At 40.0% G+C, this 15522-nt stretch overlaps 1 protein-coding gene across 1 annotated transcript in view; it reads right to left on the reverse strand.

Moving 5' to 3' along the window:
• Nucleotides 1-11261, reverse strand: part of LOC134660240 (monocarboxylate transporter 12-like) — a 39667-nt gene extending 28406 nt beyond the window's left edge. The window contains exon 1 of the mRNA XM_063515986.1: nucleotides 10553-11261. Coding sequence (XP_063372056.1) covers nucleotides 10553-10585 — 33 coding nt within the window. The 5' untranslated portion in view covers nucleotides 10586-11261. The remainder of the gene's footprint in view (nucleotides 1-10552) is intronic.
• Nucleotides 11262-15522: the final 4261 nt, after the last annotated feature.

Below are 15522 nucleotides of genomic sequence, written 5' to 3' on the forward strand. Positions count from 1 at the left end.
CACGATGCGTAAGAGGATCGCATCATGAAAACGATGAAAAAACACTACATGTGCTAAATCACTACATGCAATCCCTATGTATGCTTAGATCTTTAAAACTACGCAACGGATTTAGATGCGGTTTTTTTAATAGATAGAGTGATCCAAGAGGAAGGTTTATGTATAATTTGTTAACCCGTGCGAAGCCAGGGCGGGTCGCTAGTCCTTGATATAAACAAATCGTTTATTTACATACACAGGGATATACAAGGTAAGTGCCTAAGTGGTAAGTAGATACTCACTCTGAAATCGACAGTTATGTACAGCCATTGATGTAAAGTGCTCTAAAGGCTTTGACCTTCTACTCATCCATCACCTCTTTCAGCCTATCGAGTAAACCTTCGACGGAAATCAATACAAACGTCATTAAACGGTCACTGTCGTTGGTATATGAATTTTTTACAACATGTTTGAACCTAAGCCCGTACAATGAGTCACTAACAACGTCAAAACTGACATATACGCTATCGAGAACGTAATTTACTTTTCACCTCAGCAGCTCGAACAAGTGTACTTTGCTACTTAAAAACAGTGAGCAAAATGCGATTTTGCTCACTGTTTTTAAGTAGCAAAGTACCCTTGTTCGAGCTGCTGAGGTGAAAACTTAATTGTTGGTATATTTTAAGAAAACGTGAGTGAATAGAGGTAAGTGATGAAGAAGGAATACATTTTTCGGGTTCTCTAATATGTTCTCACTGCTGAGGTGAAAAGTTTTGTGAACTACACGAGATCAAAGTTATTTACATCTCGTGCGCTTTTGAGTCCCTTACTACACTCAAGATTCTAAATTAGATTCACTCGCTACGCTCGTGAATCTAGTATAGAATCTTTCGCTTGCACGGGACTCAAAATAAGCACTCGAAGAAATATCAAACTTTGATCTCTTGTTGTACAAATAACTATTCTATACAACTCGCTCGCACTAATATGCACGTACGAGCGAGATGCATAGAAAGTAAATTACGTTCTCGATGGCGTTTATGTCAGTGCCAAACTGGTGGTAGCCACACTAGTTCCGTACAGTCGCCATCAGATGTATGGGAGCGGCCAAGGTGCTCCAAAATATCTAGACAAGCACTTTAACTCCTTCAAGACGTGTTCAGATATTTGTGAGTGCTTTGGCCGCTTCAATATTAAACTTTCGTGAGACATATTTTAAACTGTTTAGACGACAACGGTTTCACTCACTTGAATTTTTAGTCGCTATTGCCGACATGTTTCGGGCCCTTCGGGGGTCCTTCCACACGCTCGAGTGCTCACGGCGGCTGCCAATAGCGACTAAAAATTCAAGTGAGAAAACCGTTGTCGTCTAAACAACTTAACTGGCCTTTGGTAGATCTGAAAATGTCGTTTCCTTAAAATCGAGTCGGGCAAAATTCTAGCTTAGCGATACCGAGTACCTATTACCGTAAAATGGGGGAGAAAAGGGATGAAAGGGGGTTCAGATGGGATTTCTGCTACAAAAATAATGTATTCCAATTTAAAATGGAGCTATAGTCATACTCATAATAAAAAAAAACGATCCAACAATCTTCCAAAATCACCTTTGTATGAAATCCCATTTCACCCCAATTACGAGGGACTACGGGGTGAGGTGGGATTTCCTGTTTATCGTCAAAATTATGAAATGGAACTACCCAAAATAAAATGAAAACTAAAATACAAACGTCCGGAACACTTACTATATACACATATTATACACCATTCAGTTTGCACATGTAAAAATAAAATGTTATCGTGGTTTGAATGTCAGTTTTGCCCCTACTCACCCCATTTTACGGTACCCATATTCTCAATGTGTGATATATATTGTTACCTGTCACGTAAAGGGCTCTCAAAGGGCTTTAACCTTGCACTTATCCATGTCAACCTTTTCAGGGATTATCGAGCGTGGAGGCCTTCAGTGGCAATCAATATCATCGCAGGCCGTTGTCTGACTGTAACTTATTTACGACACGCGACCAGCCGGCCTAGCCAAGGTGACAATCGCTATCGCTTCGCCATCGAATCGCTTTGTGTCTGTCTATCACTCTTCCAAATTAGTGTAACAGTGACAGTTGCGTTTCGTTCGCTACGGAGCGTTAGCGATTGGCATGTTGTCTACGGGGCCAGGGTGCCTAGCAGAAATGCCAATCGTTTGCGCTACGACAACGGTGTCGCACCCAGGGATGGGATACCGGTATTTTTTGTATGGGAACGGAAACGGTATTTTTTCGTTCTTTGCTAATTACTTCATTTCTAATTGGGCAATCTAATAATACGAAGTCGTAACCTAAAAACACAACTGAGTCCTACATTTCGAGTATAAAATAATTCGAAAAATAGGGTTATTTCTAAGTTTTTGCAAAAAACCGGTTCCGATCCCTGGTCGCACCTATGTACTTATAGAGAGACAGAAAGCGTTTCGTTGTCGTAGCGCAAACGATTGGCATCTTGGCGAGGCCCCCAAATGTATTGAAAGTTGGTTTTATGATTATGTAGATACTAGATAATTCGTTTTAGTCATTCTGATTTGAATCGACGATACCTATACCTATAGCTTTGTTCAATATTGTCTGAGATGACACGCGAAACAGATTGGATGAAAACGTAGGGCTTTTCTGACAAAAGACTTAATTCAAACTGCAAGATTTTATTCTTGATATTTAGATTAGATAGGTACTTTTCGGTCAACGGTTGACCGGTTGAGTTCACTACTCATTGAAACGTTTTACCAGGCCCAACCCAAACTGGTTACGCTGTTTTATCTCGTGGTTCCTACTCGTATGACCACTTTCGGTCTCCATATTCAGATCACCCACTTCCCACATAAAAAAGGCCTGACCGGCCCTTGGATCAAAAAGTGTAGAGACATATGTAACGTTATCTATGAAAAGGGTACCTTATTGTCGATGGCGTTTACGCCATTATTAACGATGCGCCGATTTAAATACACTGCCGCGCGACGCTGTGCGGCGTAAGCGCTATCGGCAATAAGGTCTTAAGGTCTCTTTTCATAGATAATACCCCATGTACATAGGTCGCCTTGGCTAATACTAGGGTTAAAGTTAAAAATCTAAATAGTCTACAGCTCAGCATTTGTTTACCGCAGTTCACTTCGTATTTTACTGTCTTTAATCATAGAGAAAAAAATACATAGAGTGCTCACTCCATACATCAGTTTTAGTACCAAAAAGACTATTAGCATCTAGCATCGAGTAGCGGAACTATCAGTACTGCTACTTGACAATAGATGTCGCCACCGACCGGAAAGTCTTATGCTGTTGAGACAAGACTTTCCGGTCGGTGCTACATCTATTGTCAAGTAGCAGTACTGATAGTTCCGCTACTCGATGCTAGATGCTAATAGTCTTTTTAGTACTAAAACTGATGTATGGAGTGAGCACTCTATGTATTTTTTTCTCTATGCTTTAATCAATATTGAACCGCATTGTTTCCCCGTCTTGGTACAGACTTGTACCGGTCGGTATTTTTTCGGTAACTACCTAAACCTAAATCTATGGCGTAAGTCACTTATTGCGTAGTTACTTTATCGACTTGTTTACGAATGGTGAAAATGGTGAAATGTCGTGATTTACTGTTTTAAATTGAGTAAGGTACCTAAATTGTTGATGAAATCGTTCGGTATTTTTGTTCAAATCATGCCGCTTATGATTTTTACCCGAATACGGGAGGTCTGTTATGATTTTAGCAGTTTATGCTGTGATATGCGATAAATGTGAGAAAGTTCAGCGTGTAAGTAGACGAAGTCTAGACGACATAACATAACAATAACATATTACAATGTGCTTGGGTATTACTACAGACAGACATCTCGAGGTAGTTTATAGATATGTAGTCTGGCAAATCAACTTTGTCAGTAGTTAAAGAATATTTGAGCTAATCTGACTAAACCTGTTTGCCACCTCTATTGCTTGGACTTAAAAATTAAAGTTGGCAATGGTAAGCGGGGCAACTATTGAGGCAATGTCCAGCATTGGGACATTTTTCCACGAAAACGAACGGCGTAGGCTTCCTGTGTAAAAAAATCTAAGAAAAGGGTCTCGACCTGTCATCCCGTCTGATACAAGTCTACGATCTTTTCTAGCATGCATGACTAACGTAGCCGCTACGTCATATTTGTCGCTACGGGGTTTTAACATGCTACAACTACAAGCTACAGCGTGCTACGTCGTGCTACGGCATAGCAAAAGAGCACGTATGCATGATTTATTGGGGTCCCTTTGTTTCCCATAATGTTTTAAGTCATACTGCCGTATTCGAACTTCAAGATATTCACAAGAGTGAAGAGACGACACGTACTAGATCCATTCTAGATACGTTAGTTTAGATATCAACTAGTTCTCTTTTGAAGCGCAATTCGGGCAACCAATGTCACTTTTACGTTAGATAGATATCTATGCGCCCGATTCGTATTTTGAAATAGACATCTATTAGATATCTTTTAGACATCGCCAAGATACGATAACGATATGTTTAAGATCTAACCAGTCAAATTTGACATTTGCGTGATTCTGAATATACTCTTGAACGATTTCCACAAGATATGATAGAGATCCCATTCACATCTAATATATATTTAACTCTATCAACGTAAAACTGACATTGGTTGGCCGAATTGCGCTGCAAAAGATAACTAGTTGAAATCTAAACTATAACGTAACTAGAATTGATCTAGTACGTGTCGTCTCTTGTGAATATTTTGAAGTTCGAATACGGCAGATTGTCTCGAAGATAGTCGCGTATATATGCACGTACTGATCTGATGAACTCAGTAGAGTCGGTTTGTTTAGGTAGTTGGCAATAGTCCGACTATCGATCCCAGGTTGGCTGTTTATCTACATAGTTAGGTACAGTCACCGAGGCTAATATCCTCCTGCAATATATTAACTCAGTAATTTTCAACATTTGGCAATGCGACCCCTTGGCATGAAACCTTTTTCGTGAGCCCCTTGGCAAAAAAAAAATCAACCCCATCTAGCCTAACGCCATCTAGCGGACATAGCCTCTTCACCCTACCACTTTACTACCTTATACCTACGGCACGGCACACAAGCCGCTTTCGCGATTTTTTTTTGCACTTTATATAGAATCGCCATACTTTTCTAAATATTGTTAATTGCATTAATTACAATAAAAAAATTGTAAAATCTAAAGAAAAAGTAATTGAAGAGACCCCGTCTGCTGCTCCTGAAAATACCTAATGATTCGCTAACCTTCCACTCATAAAAACTTAAATTTGAAAAGGGGTGTGATAACTTACACCTCAAGACTTGTCTAGTATTTACCAGTAAAAGGAATTTCACTCAGATCGAGCCCGCGACATTCATTTAAAAAATCTGCCTTACCGCTAGGTCACCAATGCTTCTAACTTTCGGTACCGGTACCGTCTTTACGGATAATAAAGACAGGTCGACGTTCTCGGACGTGACAAAAATCAATACCGGTGTCTCGGTTACCGGGGCTACGTATCCTGTCTACTTCGAAGTTGGAAGACGTAACTAAGCCTCAAGCAGGCGTGTCTCACTCCGCGATTTCGTCGCTTTGCTACAGGTAGCTAAAAGTACATCCGTATCGGCCCCAATTTTGGGGAAAGCCATAAGCCGCGCGTGGCGCTGTCGCCACCTAGCGGCCACATCTGTGCTGATCGTAACAGACGCGTTTTGTTAGAGAGTGAGTCTTCTGTACTTAGTACTATTATTTATTCTGTGCCTCAAGTCATTGTACTTGTAGTCACCTGCAATAATATGTTACTCTTCGAAGGCCGCAAAAATATGTGACAGTGGTGACACGCTCTTATTGCTCTACAAATAAGATCGTGTCACATATTTTTGCGGCCTTCGTTGTGTAACATATTATTGCAGGTGACTGTAACTTTTTGACCATTGGCATTTGCAATACGTACTATGAAAATAGTTATGAGTTTTTCCATACATTTTCCTTCTTTAACCGAGCGAGCAAGCGAGGTATCTCCGTTTCTACTTGGGAAAAAAGGTTTTCTTGTCTGCCTATCCAGCTGTTCTCCTCTACTGGTCGAATTTCGCAACCGATTCTCATGAAATCTTGTAAGATTATTTTTAATATTATAAATGGGATTACTCATGGCCACAGACTAGCCGAGGCGAAGACGTTGGCCTACGATGGAGCGAGCCTGCTCAGAAGGTGCCTGTTCACCCTTGAGTTGAAGGTTGCCTGGTTATATGAGCTCGGAAATATAGACGCCGGCAAGGAATTCCATTCCTTGGCAGTGCTTGGTTTATTTTCAAAATGACGCAGTTATGAGGGGTTCGCGAAGTCTACCTACATCTAACTGAGCAACTCGCAAGAAAAAAAACACTAAGCGCATCCGCTTCGCGTGGGCGGGTGCACGGAGCTACCGCGCGCCCTGTTTTTTTTTACGTGAAAGCGGGTTTTCTTGCGATTTATAGCCATGTTTGATATAAATCTATCCATCAGTTTGAAGAGTATCAGCTATTTTCCAAATTGATGTAAGGCATTTTTGGCATAAAATGGATTTATTAGGCACTAGCGACCCGCCCCGGCTTCGCACGGGTTAACAAATTATACATAAACCTTCCTCTTGAATCACCCTATCTATTTAAAAAACCGCATCAAAATCCGTTGCGTAGTTTTAAAGATCTAAGCATACATACAGACAAGACAGCGGGAAGCGACTATGTTTTATACTATGTAGTGATACTTATAGCGTAGAGTTTTCTTTTTAATTCAATAGTTACCTATTACTTATATCTGTTTAGTGAGGCTTGCAGCTACATCCGCATCTGACCTCATTCTAGTCCCAGTCTGCGAGTATTGATTCAGCGAGCGACGACCTCGGCCCGACCGTTGGTCCAGCCGAGTGCGGAACCAAAACATTTGGCAACGTACACGTAGTCTGACTCACTCGCAATTTCTTTGTCCCATTCGCTAAACCTCGCTTGAACCTTTTAACCGCCATAGAATACGTCATCGAGCGTGCTCGTGTCGCCGGGGGGTACGAACCAGGGATGTTGCGGATGCAGATTTTTTGACATCCGCGGATGCGGATGCGGATGCGGATTTTTAAAGGCTCACATCCGCGGATGCGGATGCGGATGCGGATGTCAAGATTAGGTACTTAGAAAACGTCAAATATTACATTTTTAGTATTTTTTTATTAAAAAAACCAAACGTTTAGTATTTGAGCAAGAATATAGGTGCGTTATATTTAATAAACAGTAACTTCGCCGACTTCTCTGGATCTAGACGATTTCGTTATAGGTAATGACGAAATTACCTAGCACTTACGCCGCCGCTAAGACGTTCCTGTACCGACTTGTTCAACATCCGCATCCGCATAAGCTCCGCATCGATTTTATGCGGATGCGGATGCGGATGCGGATGTTGAAAATAATGCGGATGTTCCGCGGTTGCGGATGCGGATGCGGATGTTCGCAACATCCCTGGTACGAACTACGAAGTTACACGAAGTTTCGTCTTATTTATCAGACAGCGGCGAAATGAGCCCGATTTAGTACGTCTTGTATATCAGTCTACGGCTGTTAAAAGGTTAATACGTTCCCCTGAACAAAATCCAGGTTGTTATAAAACGGGCCTTAATCGCGTATAATCATCACTATCACTACATACTAGTATAAAACAAAGTCGCTTTCCGCTGTCTGTCTGTCCCTAATGTATGCTTTAGATCTTTAAAACTACGTAACGGATTTTGATGCGGTTTTTTTAATAGATAGAGTGATTCAAGAGGAAGGTTTATGTTTAATTTGTTAACCCGTGCGAAGCCGGGGCGGGTCGCTAGTTTACCATAAAATAACGTTTAATTAAACAAGACCAAGTGCGGGTTGAAGATGTTGATGTCAACTTTAGCCAGTCTTTTCCGAGACCACGGGGACAACGAAGTCCTCGAAACGTCGGAGGTAATCTTAAAACTGAATTATACGCGATTAAGTCCCGTTTTATAAAGTAATAATGTCTAAAAATCGTGAAGTGAAATCCAGGTTAGTTCCACGGTATTAAAATTTAATAAACGTAGATTTTTATGGTTCAGCCTTTTCGATAATGGGCCATCTGCTATGCATGTAGAACGTGTCTTAATTCTTACAAACTGTCCTACAATTGTACCCTGCTGAGCAATGAACGGATTAGAATAACACCAGACTTTTTTTAGATACCGACGATGACAGCCTAAATGTAGGCTACGTTTCCACCAACTTTTCGAACATCTATAATTCCGACACATTTTTACTTTCCGTTTATTGATGTAGGATTGGCACCTTGGCTAGGCCCCCAGTTGTTATTATAAACAAATGTCAAATTAAAGTTGCGTCCTTCCAGTTTAGTTGGCAACTGCGCCAAATATCTGGGTCAAATGAGGCCGCAACGACGCAGTTTCTGATGCACCCGGTGCAATATTATTAAGAATTAACCTTTTCGACGCCGTGTCAAACACAAAAGCTGTCACGCTGACGCCACGTCACCGAAGTGTCAAAACTGAAATTGAACTTTATGTATATACACGTAGGTCTATGTTGTTCTGTGGGCTGTGACCGATTAATCGGTCCAAAAGGTTAAACATGATCAGACTATCATACACAAATCAGCCTAGTCACAGTACGCTTAATAAGACTTGTTCTGCCTTTACCTTGATTCGGACTCAAGTCTACTTTGCAGGCATCCACTACCAACTAAGCTAGCGCTCCGTAGCGGACGGAACGCAACTGTCAATGTCGCACTATTAATACGGAAGAGTGGTAGAGAGAGATGACTACGCTACGCTACGGAGCGTTAACGATTGGCATGGTGGCTAAGCAACCTGGACAGTGGACACGTTGTCGTTTAACGTCTTCGGACTTTTTGGTTACATACCGAACAACCCATATTATCAACTACAACCGTAGCTTAGCGGTGAACGAGCTAGAAGAAATATTCACGGGCAATCAGAACAGGGCCCGATTCGGATTTTGAAATAGACATCTATTCGATATCTTTTATTAGACATCACCAAAATACAATAACGATGTTTAAGATCTAACCTGTCAAATTTGACATTTCCGCGATTCTGGAGATACTCTTGACCGATTTCCACAAGATATGACTTAGAGATCCAATTTACATCCAATAGATATCTAACACTATCTACCGTAAAAGTGACATTGGTTGGCCGAATTGCGCTGCAAAAGTTTGTTGAAGTTGAAATCTAAACTATAACGTATCTAGAATGGATCTAATACGTGTCGTCTCTTGTGAATATCTCGAAGTTCGAATACGGCAGCCAGTCTTATGAATGACGTCAAAATGAATGAAATTCTTTCTTAAGAGCCAACAGGAGTGGTCATTTCTCCATACAAACGTACTCGACTGTTTCCTACGTGGGTTTTGAAGCTAGAGCAATGATTTTTTCAACACAGATTAATATTGTCAATATCTGTGTCGGACCGTTTTGCTTTTTTTGATATTTTTGTTTTTTAAGGCGCTAGAGCCCTTCAAAAATGGCCAAAATGGCCTAATTGACTATGCCGCAATGAGAGGCGTGCTATTCAAAACTGACATCAATTAGTCAAAAAAGCAAAACGGTCCGACACAGATAATGTCATAATCATTTAGATTTCCAAATTTGGTTACGATTGGTTAAGTTTTGGAGGAGGAAACAGTCGAGTACGAAACCTCGATTTTTAATATTTTTACGCAGGATTTTTCGCCTTGTCCTTATCGCACTAGTTTTAGGAGCCGCTTCCGTTAGCGAGACGGGTATATTTACCTAAAATATTTAAATCTTAGCTCCTGTTGGCTCTTAACACGTTCACTGCCAGCGACCAGTTACCGTTAGGCTAGGCGGGTTCTCGGCTACGCTCGTAGCGCGTAGCGCGCGCTGGGGCAGTGCTACGCTGTAGCACATTGTAGCGCGTAGCATGTATTACAACATGCGTAGCGTAAACCGCACATTAACCTTTTGGACGCCAATGACCGATATATCCGCACCGTAGGTTCAACGCCAAAGACCGATTAATCGGTCACAGACTACAGAGCAACATAGACCTACGTGCATATGCATAAAGTTAAATTTCAGTTTTGACACTTCGGTGACGTGAAGTCAACGTGACAGCTTTTGTGTTTGACACGGCGTCGAAAAGGTTAAAAGACGCAAACTCGAACTTTCGCATAACCTCGTACCAATTCGTGCGACCATACAACTGTAAAAACACATTCGAGAAACTCGCGAATGTATCTGACAGCACATGCGTGCAACCTTCGCACAATTCACGAAGATTATACCATTGTGAGTGACCTAAAGCGAACCAGACATCATATATAGTTAGTCAAACCAATTTGTCAGTCAGTAAGAACCAGGAAAACTATACTCATCCTTTTCTTTTGGGTGCTAGTACTAGTGTAAGACAAAGATAGTATAATTATTTCTGTCTATATTTGAAATGAGAGTCCTTTGACAAACTTTAATTACATAAACGGGTCTACCGCGATATAGTTTCATTGTTTTTTTTTATCATATCCTTACCTGGTTAAAGATGAACTCTCTCGGCAAAGACATGGCGCGATGTCAGGCGGCGCGGGTAATGAAATAGGCACGTCACAATTAAAGTGGTCCTCCGACTCCGTCGATCCTAGCTTAAATAGTTTAGCGTTCACAGTGAACGCCGGATGCATTTGATGCTCAATAAAAATCCTTAAGGTAGCCGTTGTAATAGTTTTATTCGACTTTTTTATACAAAAAAACTCCTTGTATTCCCCTTTTTGTACTTCTAAATCGCGCGAGAATTCGAGCGTAAAAAAAATTACGGGAGCGCGTGCATTTTTCTTTTTTTAACTTTTTAAATTGGCTCCGGGCAACGGCCCAGCGATAGAAGGGTTACGTTCGAAATCAGTGATTACGTTTTTTTAATCAGCCGTTTTTGGCAGTTTGCGCTACACAAGCGATCGGTCAGACGCGCGAACAACTTATGAGTAAAGAACGTAGAAGATGCGCGCGCATCTCAATCGATATTTGTACAAAGTTAGTAATGCGGCTGGTGAAATAGGAAACTGGCTGTGAAGTATTGGCTTTCCGTTAGATGTTTGATGGTAGCGCCTTCTTCGCGCGCAAATATAAAGTTGTATATTTATCGGAAGACGTCATATTTTTGTGACATTTAAAATTTAATTCCGGTTTTTAATTTAGTTTTTTAATCACAGTCATTTTAGTTAACTTTTATTACATAGAATTATTAATTATTTATCCAAGCTTTATTCAATATTTATTAAATACTTAATTAAATACAAAAAGGTGGGATGACGACATAAGACAGGTCGCAGGAATAACGTGGGGTAGAGTGGCCATAGAAAGGCCAGAATCGAGAAGATTGGAGGAGGCCTTTGCCACCTGGCAAAGGGACATACAAAAATTAAAAAAAAGTGAAATATATGAATATAAATAAAAAATAATGTATAGTCCGACTAAAGGCTAAATATAGATATATATATATATATATATATATATATACAAAATACGCAGCTTCGTACGTACTTAAATTATCTTAGATGCCTAGTTAAAATAGGTAGGTATAGGTACTTTGTCTCTTTATTCCATTTACCAGTTAATGAATGGAATTGGATTCATTCCAATTTAGTATACCTAATTTATTAGAATTGGCATGAAATTGGAATCTTTAATAGCATTTGGTATTCCGATATTATCTTCTTTTTGGGAGAATATTTTATTTCAAGGGTACAACTGTTTCCTGAATTTCATTTACAAGTAAATATCTTTGTTAACCTTTTCCACGCCGTGTCATACACAAAAGCTGTCACTCAGACGCCACATCATTGAAGTGTCAAAACTGAAGTTGAACTTTATGTAAGTATATGCACGTAGGTCGATGTTGCTCTGTGGTCTGTGACCGATTAATCGGTCTTTGGCGTTGAACCTACGGTGCGGATATATCGGTCATTGGCGTCCAAAAGGTTAAGTAGATTCACGCGATTAGTAAAAAGATAAAAGATCACAAATGACAAGCATCTTCCATATGTGTCCTTGAAAACGGCCTTGACCCAAAAAAGCGGCCAAGTGCGAGTCGGACTCGCCCATGAAGGGTTCCGTATTTAGGCGATTTAAGACGTATAAAAAAAAACTACTTACTAGATCTCGTTCAAACCAATTTTCGGTGGAAGTTTACATGGTAATGTACATCATATATTTTTTTTAGTTTTATCATTCTCTTATTTTAGAAGTTACAGGGGGGGGGACACACATTTTACCACTTTGGAAGTGTCTCTCGCGCAAACTATTCAGTTTAGAAAAAAATGATATTAGAAACCTCAATATCATTTTTGAAGACCTATCCATAGATACCCCACACGTATGGGTTTGATGAAAAAAAAATTTTTGAGTTTCAGTTCGAAGTATGGGGAACCCCAAAAATTTATTGTTTTTTTTCTATTTTTGTGTGAAAATCTTAATGCGGTTCACAGAATACATCTACTTACCAAGTTTCAACAGTATAGTTCTTATAGTTTCGGAGAAAAGTGGCTGTGACATACGGACGGACAGACAGACGGACAGACGGACATACGGACAGACGGACAGACAGACAGACATGACGAATCTATAAGGGTTCCGTTTTTTGCCATTTGGCTACGGAACCCTAAAAACGATGTAGGTACCCAGTAAATATATCTCGAGTAATCGAGTAGTCAACTGCAATAATATGTTTCACAACGAAGGCCGCAAAAATATCTGACACGATCGTATTTGTAGAGCCATAAGAGCGCGAGCGAACACACAAAAGGTTTATAGGCGAGTTGAGAACTATGCAATGTGATTAGAGGCGAACCGAGGCTATTTTGCTAATCTAATCTATCTAATCTATCTATCTATCTAATCTAATACCTTAAAACGAGCGATTCTTGCATATTTATTTATTTATATGTATATATATTTCGGGGATTTCGATGAAATTTGGTATATGGTCGATCTAGCTAGGTCTTATCTCTGGGAAAACGCAAATTTTTGAGATTTTATATGTTTTCCGAGCAAAGCTCGGTCTCCCAGATATTTTTAACTATAATTTGATTAGATTTTACATAATACAGGTACTTATTTTTTTAAGTAGGTACCTAATATTTAAATATAGTTTTTAAATGCTACATAAGGAGACGTTTATTTTAACGGCCCTCAGCATTATCGAATATGGTTGTAAAATCAGAAACTTTCATGTTTGCCATACATTTATTTTGACACTTAGTCATCTTATTGTTAATATTATAGTAATTAAGCCCCATTGGACGGTGCGAGAACTTGCATGCAATATTCGATACATTGCTAACTACAGAGTACAGTCAGCAGCAATAGTTGCTAAACAGCAAAATGATCTTGACGCGACTTTATTGTTAAGAGAATAAGAGCGCGTCAAGGTAATTTTGAACACCTCGCCCGCTTAGCAAATTCTGCTGCTGTCTGTACAATGAATTCAGTCGCTCGAACAAATACCGCATGCAAGTTCTTGATCCGTCTAAATGGGCTTCATAATCATTAAAGGCAAAATATTAACTTTTAACATATTATTTAGCTGTAATCAATTTTTTAAACATGCAGATTACGTCTGCGAGCGATATTCCAAATTTTATATTAAAGGAAAAAATGGAAAAATTACGCTTCCGGCAGGACTTGAACCCGCAACCTCCGCAATCCGTGCGTTAGCTCTGCCAAGCAAGATTCTGGTAGGCTTCCGTAGCTCAATTGGCAGAGCTAACGCACGGATTGCGGAGGTTGCGGGTTCAAGTCCTGCCGAAAGCGTAATTTTTCCATTTTTTCCTTCAATATAAAATTTAGCTGTAATATTGCTCCATTTGTGCCGGGAAACGATGGTACTTACGTAGCGCTACATAGATTTTTGGATATCTAGCGAACTTTACAAAAGCAAAAATCACAGAGTAACTTTACTTTTTATGACTTTCTATGTACAGTCAAAGAACTTAATTTCGGATATCATTTCGTACCTTGTCACAGTGACAATCAATATGAAAATCGCTAGGGACCTTATACTATTGTCACCAGGGCCGGATCTAGGGTAGAGCGAGTGGAGCGGCCGCTCTAGGCGCCGGATGGCAAAGGGGGCGCCAAAATGGCAGATGAGAAAAAAAAATTTTAAAAGACGCGAGTGTGGTGAGGGGGGTGGAAAATACGCTTAAAAAACTTCAACGAAGGGCGCCAAAACCCGATTTTCGCTCTGCCCTGACCAAGAGCTCGGGCCGGCACTGATTGTCACTGTGACAAGGTCCGAAATGATACTGAAATTAGTTTCCTTGAGCGTATATACAATGATTACAATGAACAAACTAACTATACTTTATTTCACGATATCACATTTACTACGGAATACATATAGAATTAAATTCACCCGTATCTTTCTAAGACGCAGATAAAGGTAATAACATATTTATTATAATTATTTTAAAAGGATTACTCACGTATATATTATTGTGTCGAATAAACGCTCGACATGTTTCGATCCGTTTAGAGGATCTTCGGCTGAAGCAACGACTGCACCGCCTCTTACTGATCGAGCGCGCGACGTGTGCATATATTTACCTTAACAATGAAAGAAAAAAATCGTGCTTTCAAAATACATATTAGCTTTATGCCATTAATATACATTAGTGTATACGTGTAAAGTTGCCATAGACTAGGAATCCTCTAGACGAAGTTTAGAGCAATTATTTCATGAAACCGATGCTGCCAAAAATACTGGGGTGCGGGGGAAGAGGTGAGTGAGTCCCGTGCCGCGATTGGTCCGTTCAAAGACACGGACGTCACACTTTGACTCGAGAATGGAGTAAAACTACCGTATATTTGTGGCAGAGGGGGTAGCGCTACTATGCTCAGTCTGGACTAGTCTGGAGGATGTCTTGTCTGTGAAAGTTGTTGAAATAACCTCTAGCGGTTCACCAAACAACGAAAATTTGCACTCAAATTTGAATCATTGGTATTAGAAAATAGAGTTGAATTTGTCTTGTTTTAAAATCGAGCGAAACAAAACAAAAGCACCCTGTTCCATTGAACTAAGATTCAAATTTCATTGGAGGATTTGTACTAGTACATATTAGGAAATTGAAAGCAGTCGCTGGTCACAATGTCGACCAAACTGTGTACTAATTAAAAAAAAATGACATTGAACCCCAAGAGGATAGATGGCGTTGTATGACACCGTACATTATCTGTTATCTGTGGCCGTCAAAAGTGGACGCTTCACAATCCAGTGACAGTAGATAGAGTCTGGCTAATGAAAGTTGAACCCGAGATTTATTTAAAACTTTTTATATGGCAACTTTTTTCCTATCAAATAAGCTGTCAGTTTCAAGCTGTCATTTAATTTCATTGTAATTTTATTGCCAGGTGCGGTTTTTATTGAAATTCCCGCGTTATCTCAGGCTCAACTTTCATTAGCCAGACTCTAGCAGCACCGCATAGCATCTTCTTCAGCTGTCAAACTC

Source organism: Cydia amplana, chromosome 26 (genome assembly GCF_948474715.1).
Source record: "Cydia amplana chromosome 26, ilCydAmpl1.1, whole genome shotgun sequence".
Classification (NCBI taxonomy): domain Eukaryota; kingdom Metazoa; phylum Arthropoda; class Insecta; order Lepidoptera; family Tortricidae; genus Cydia; species Cydia amplana.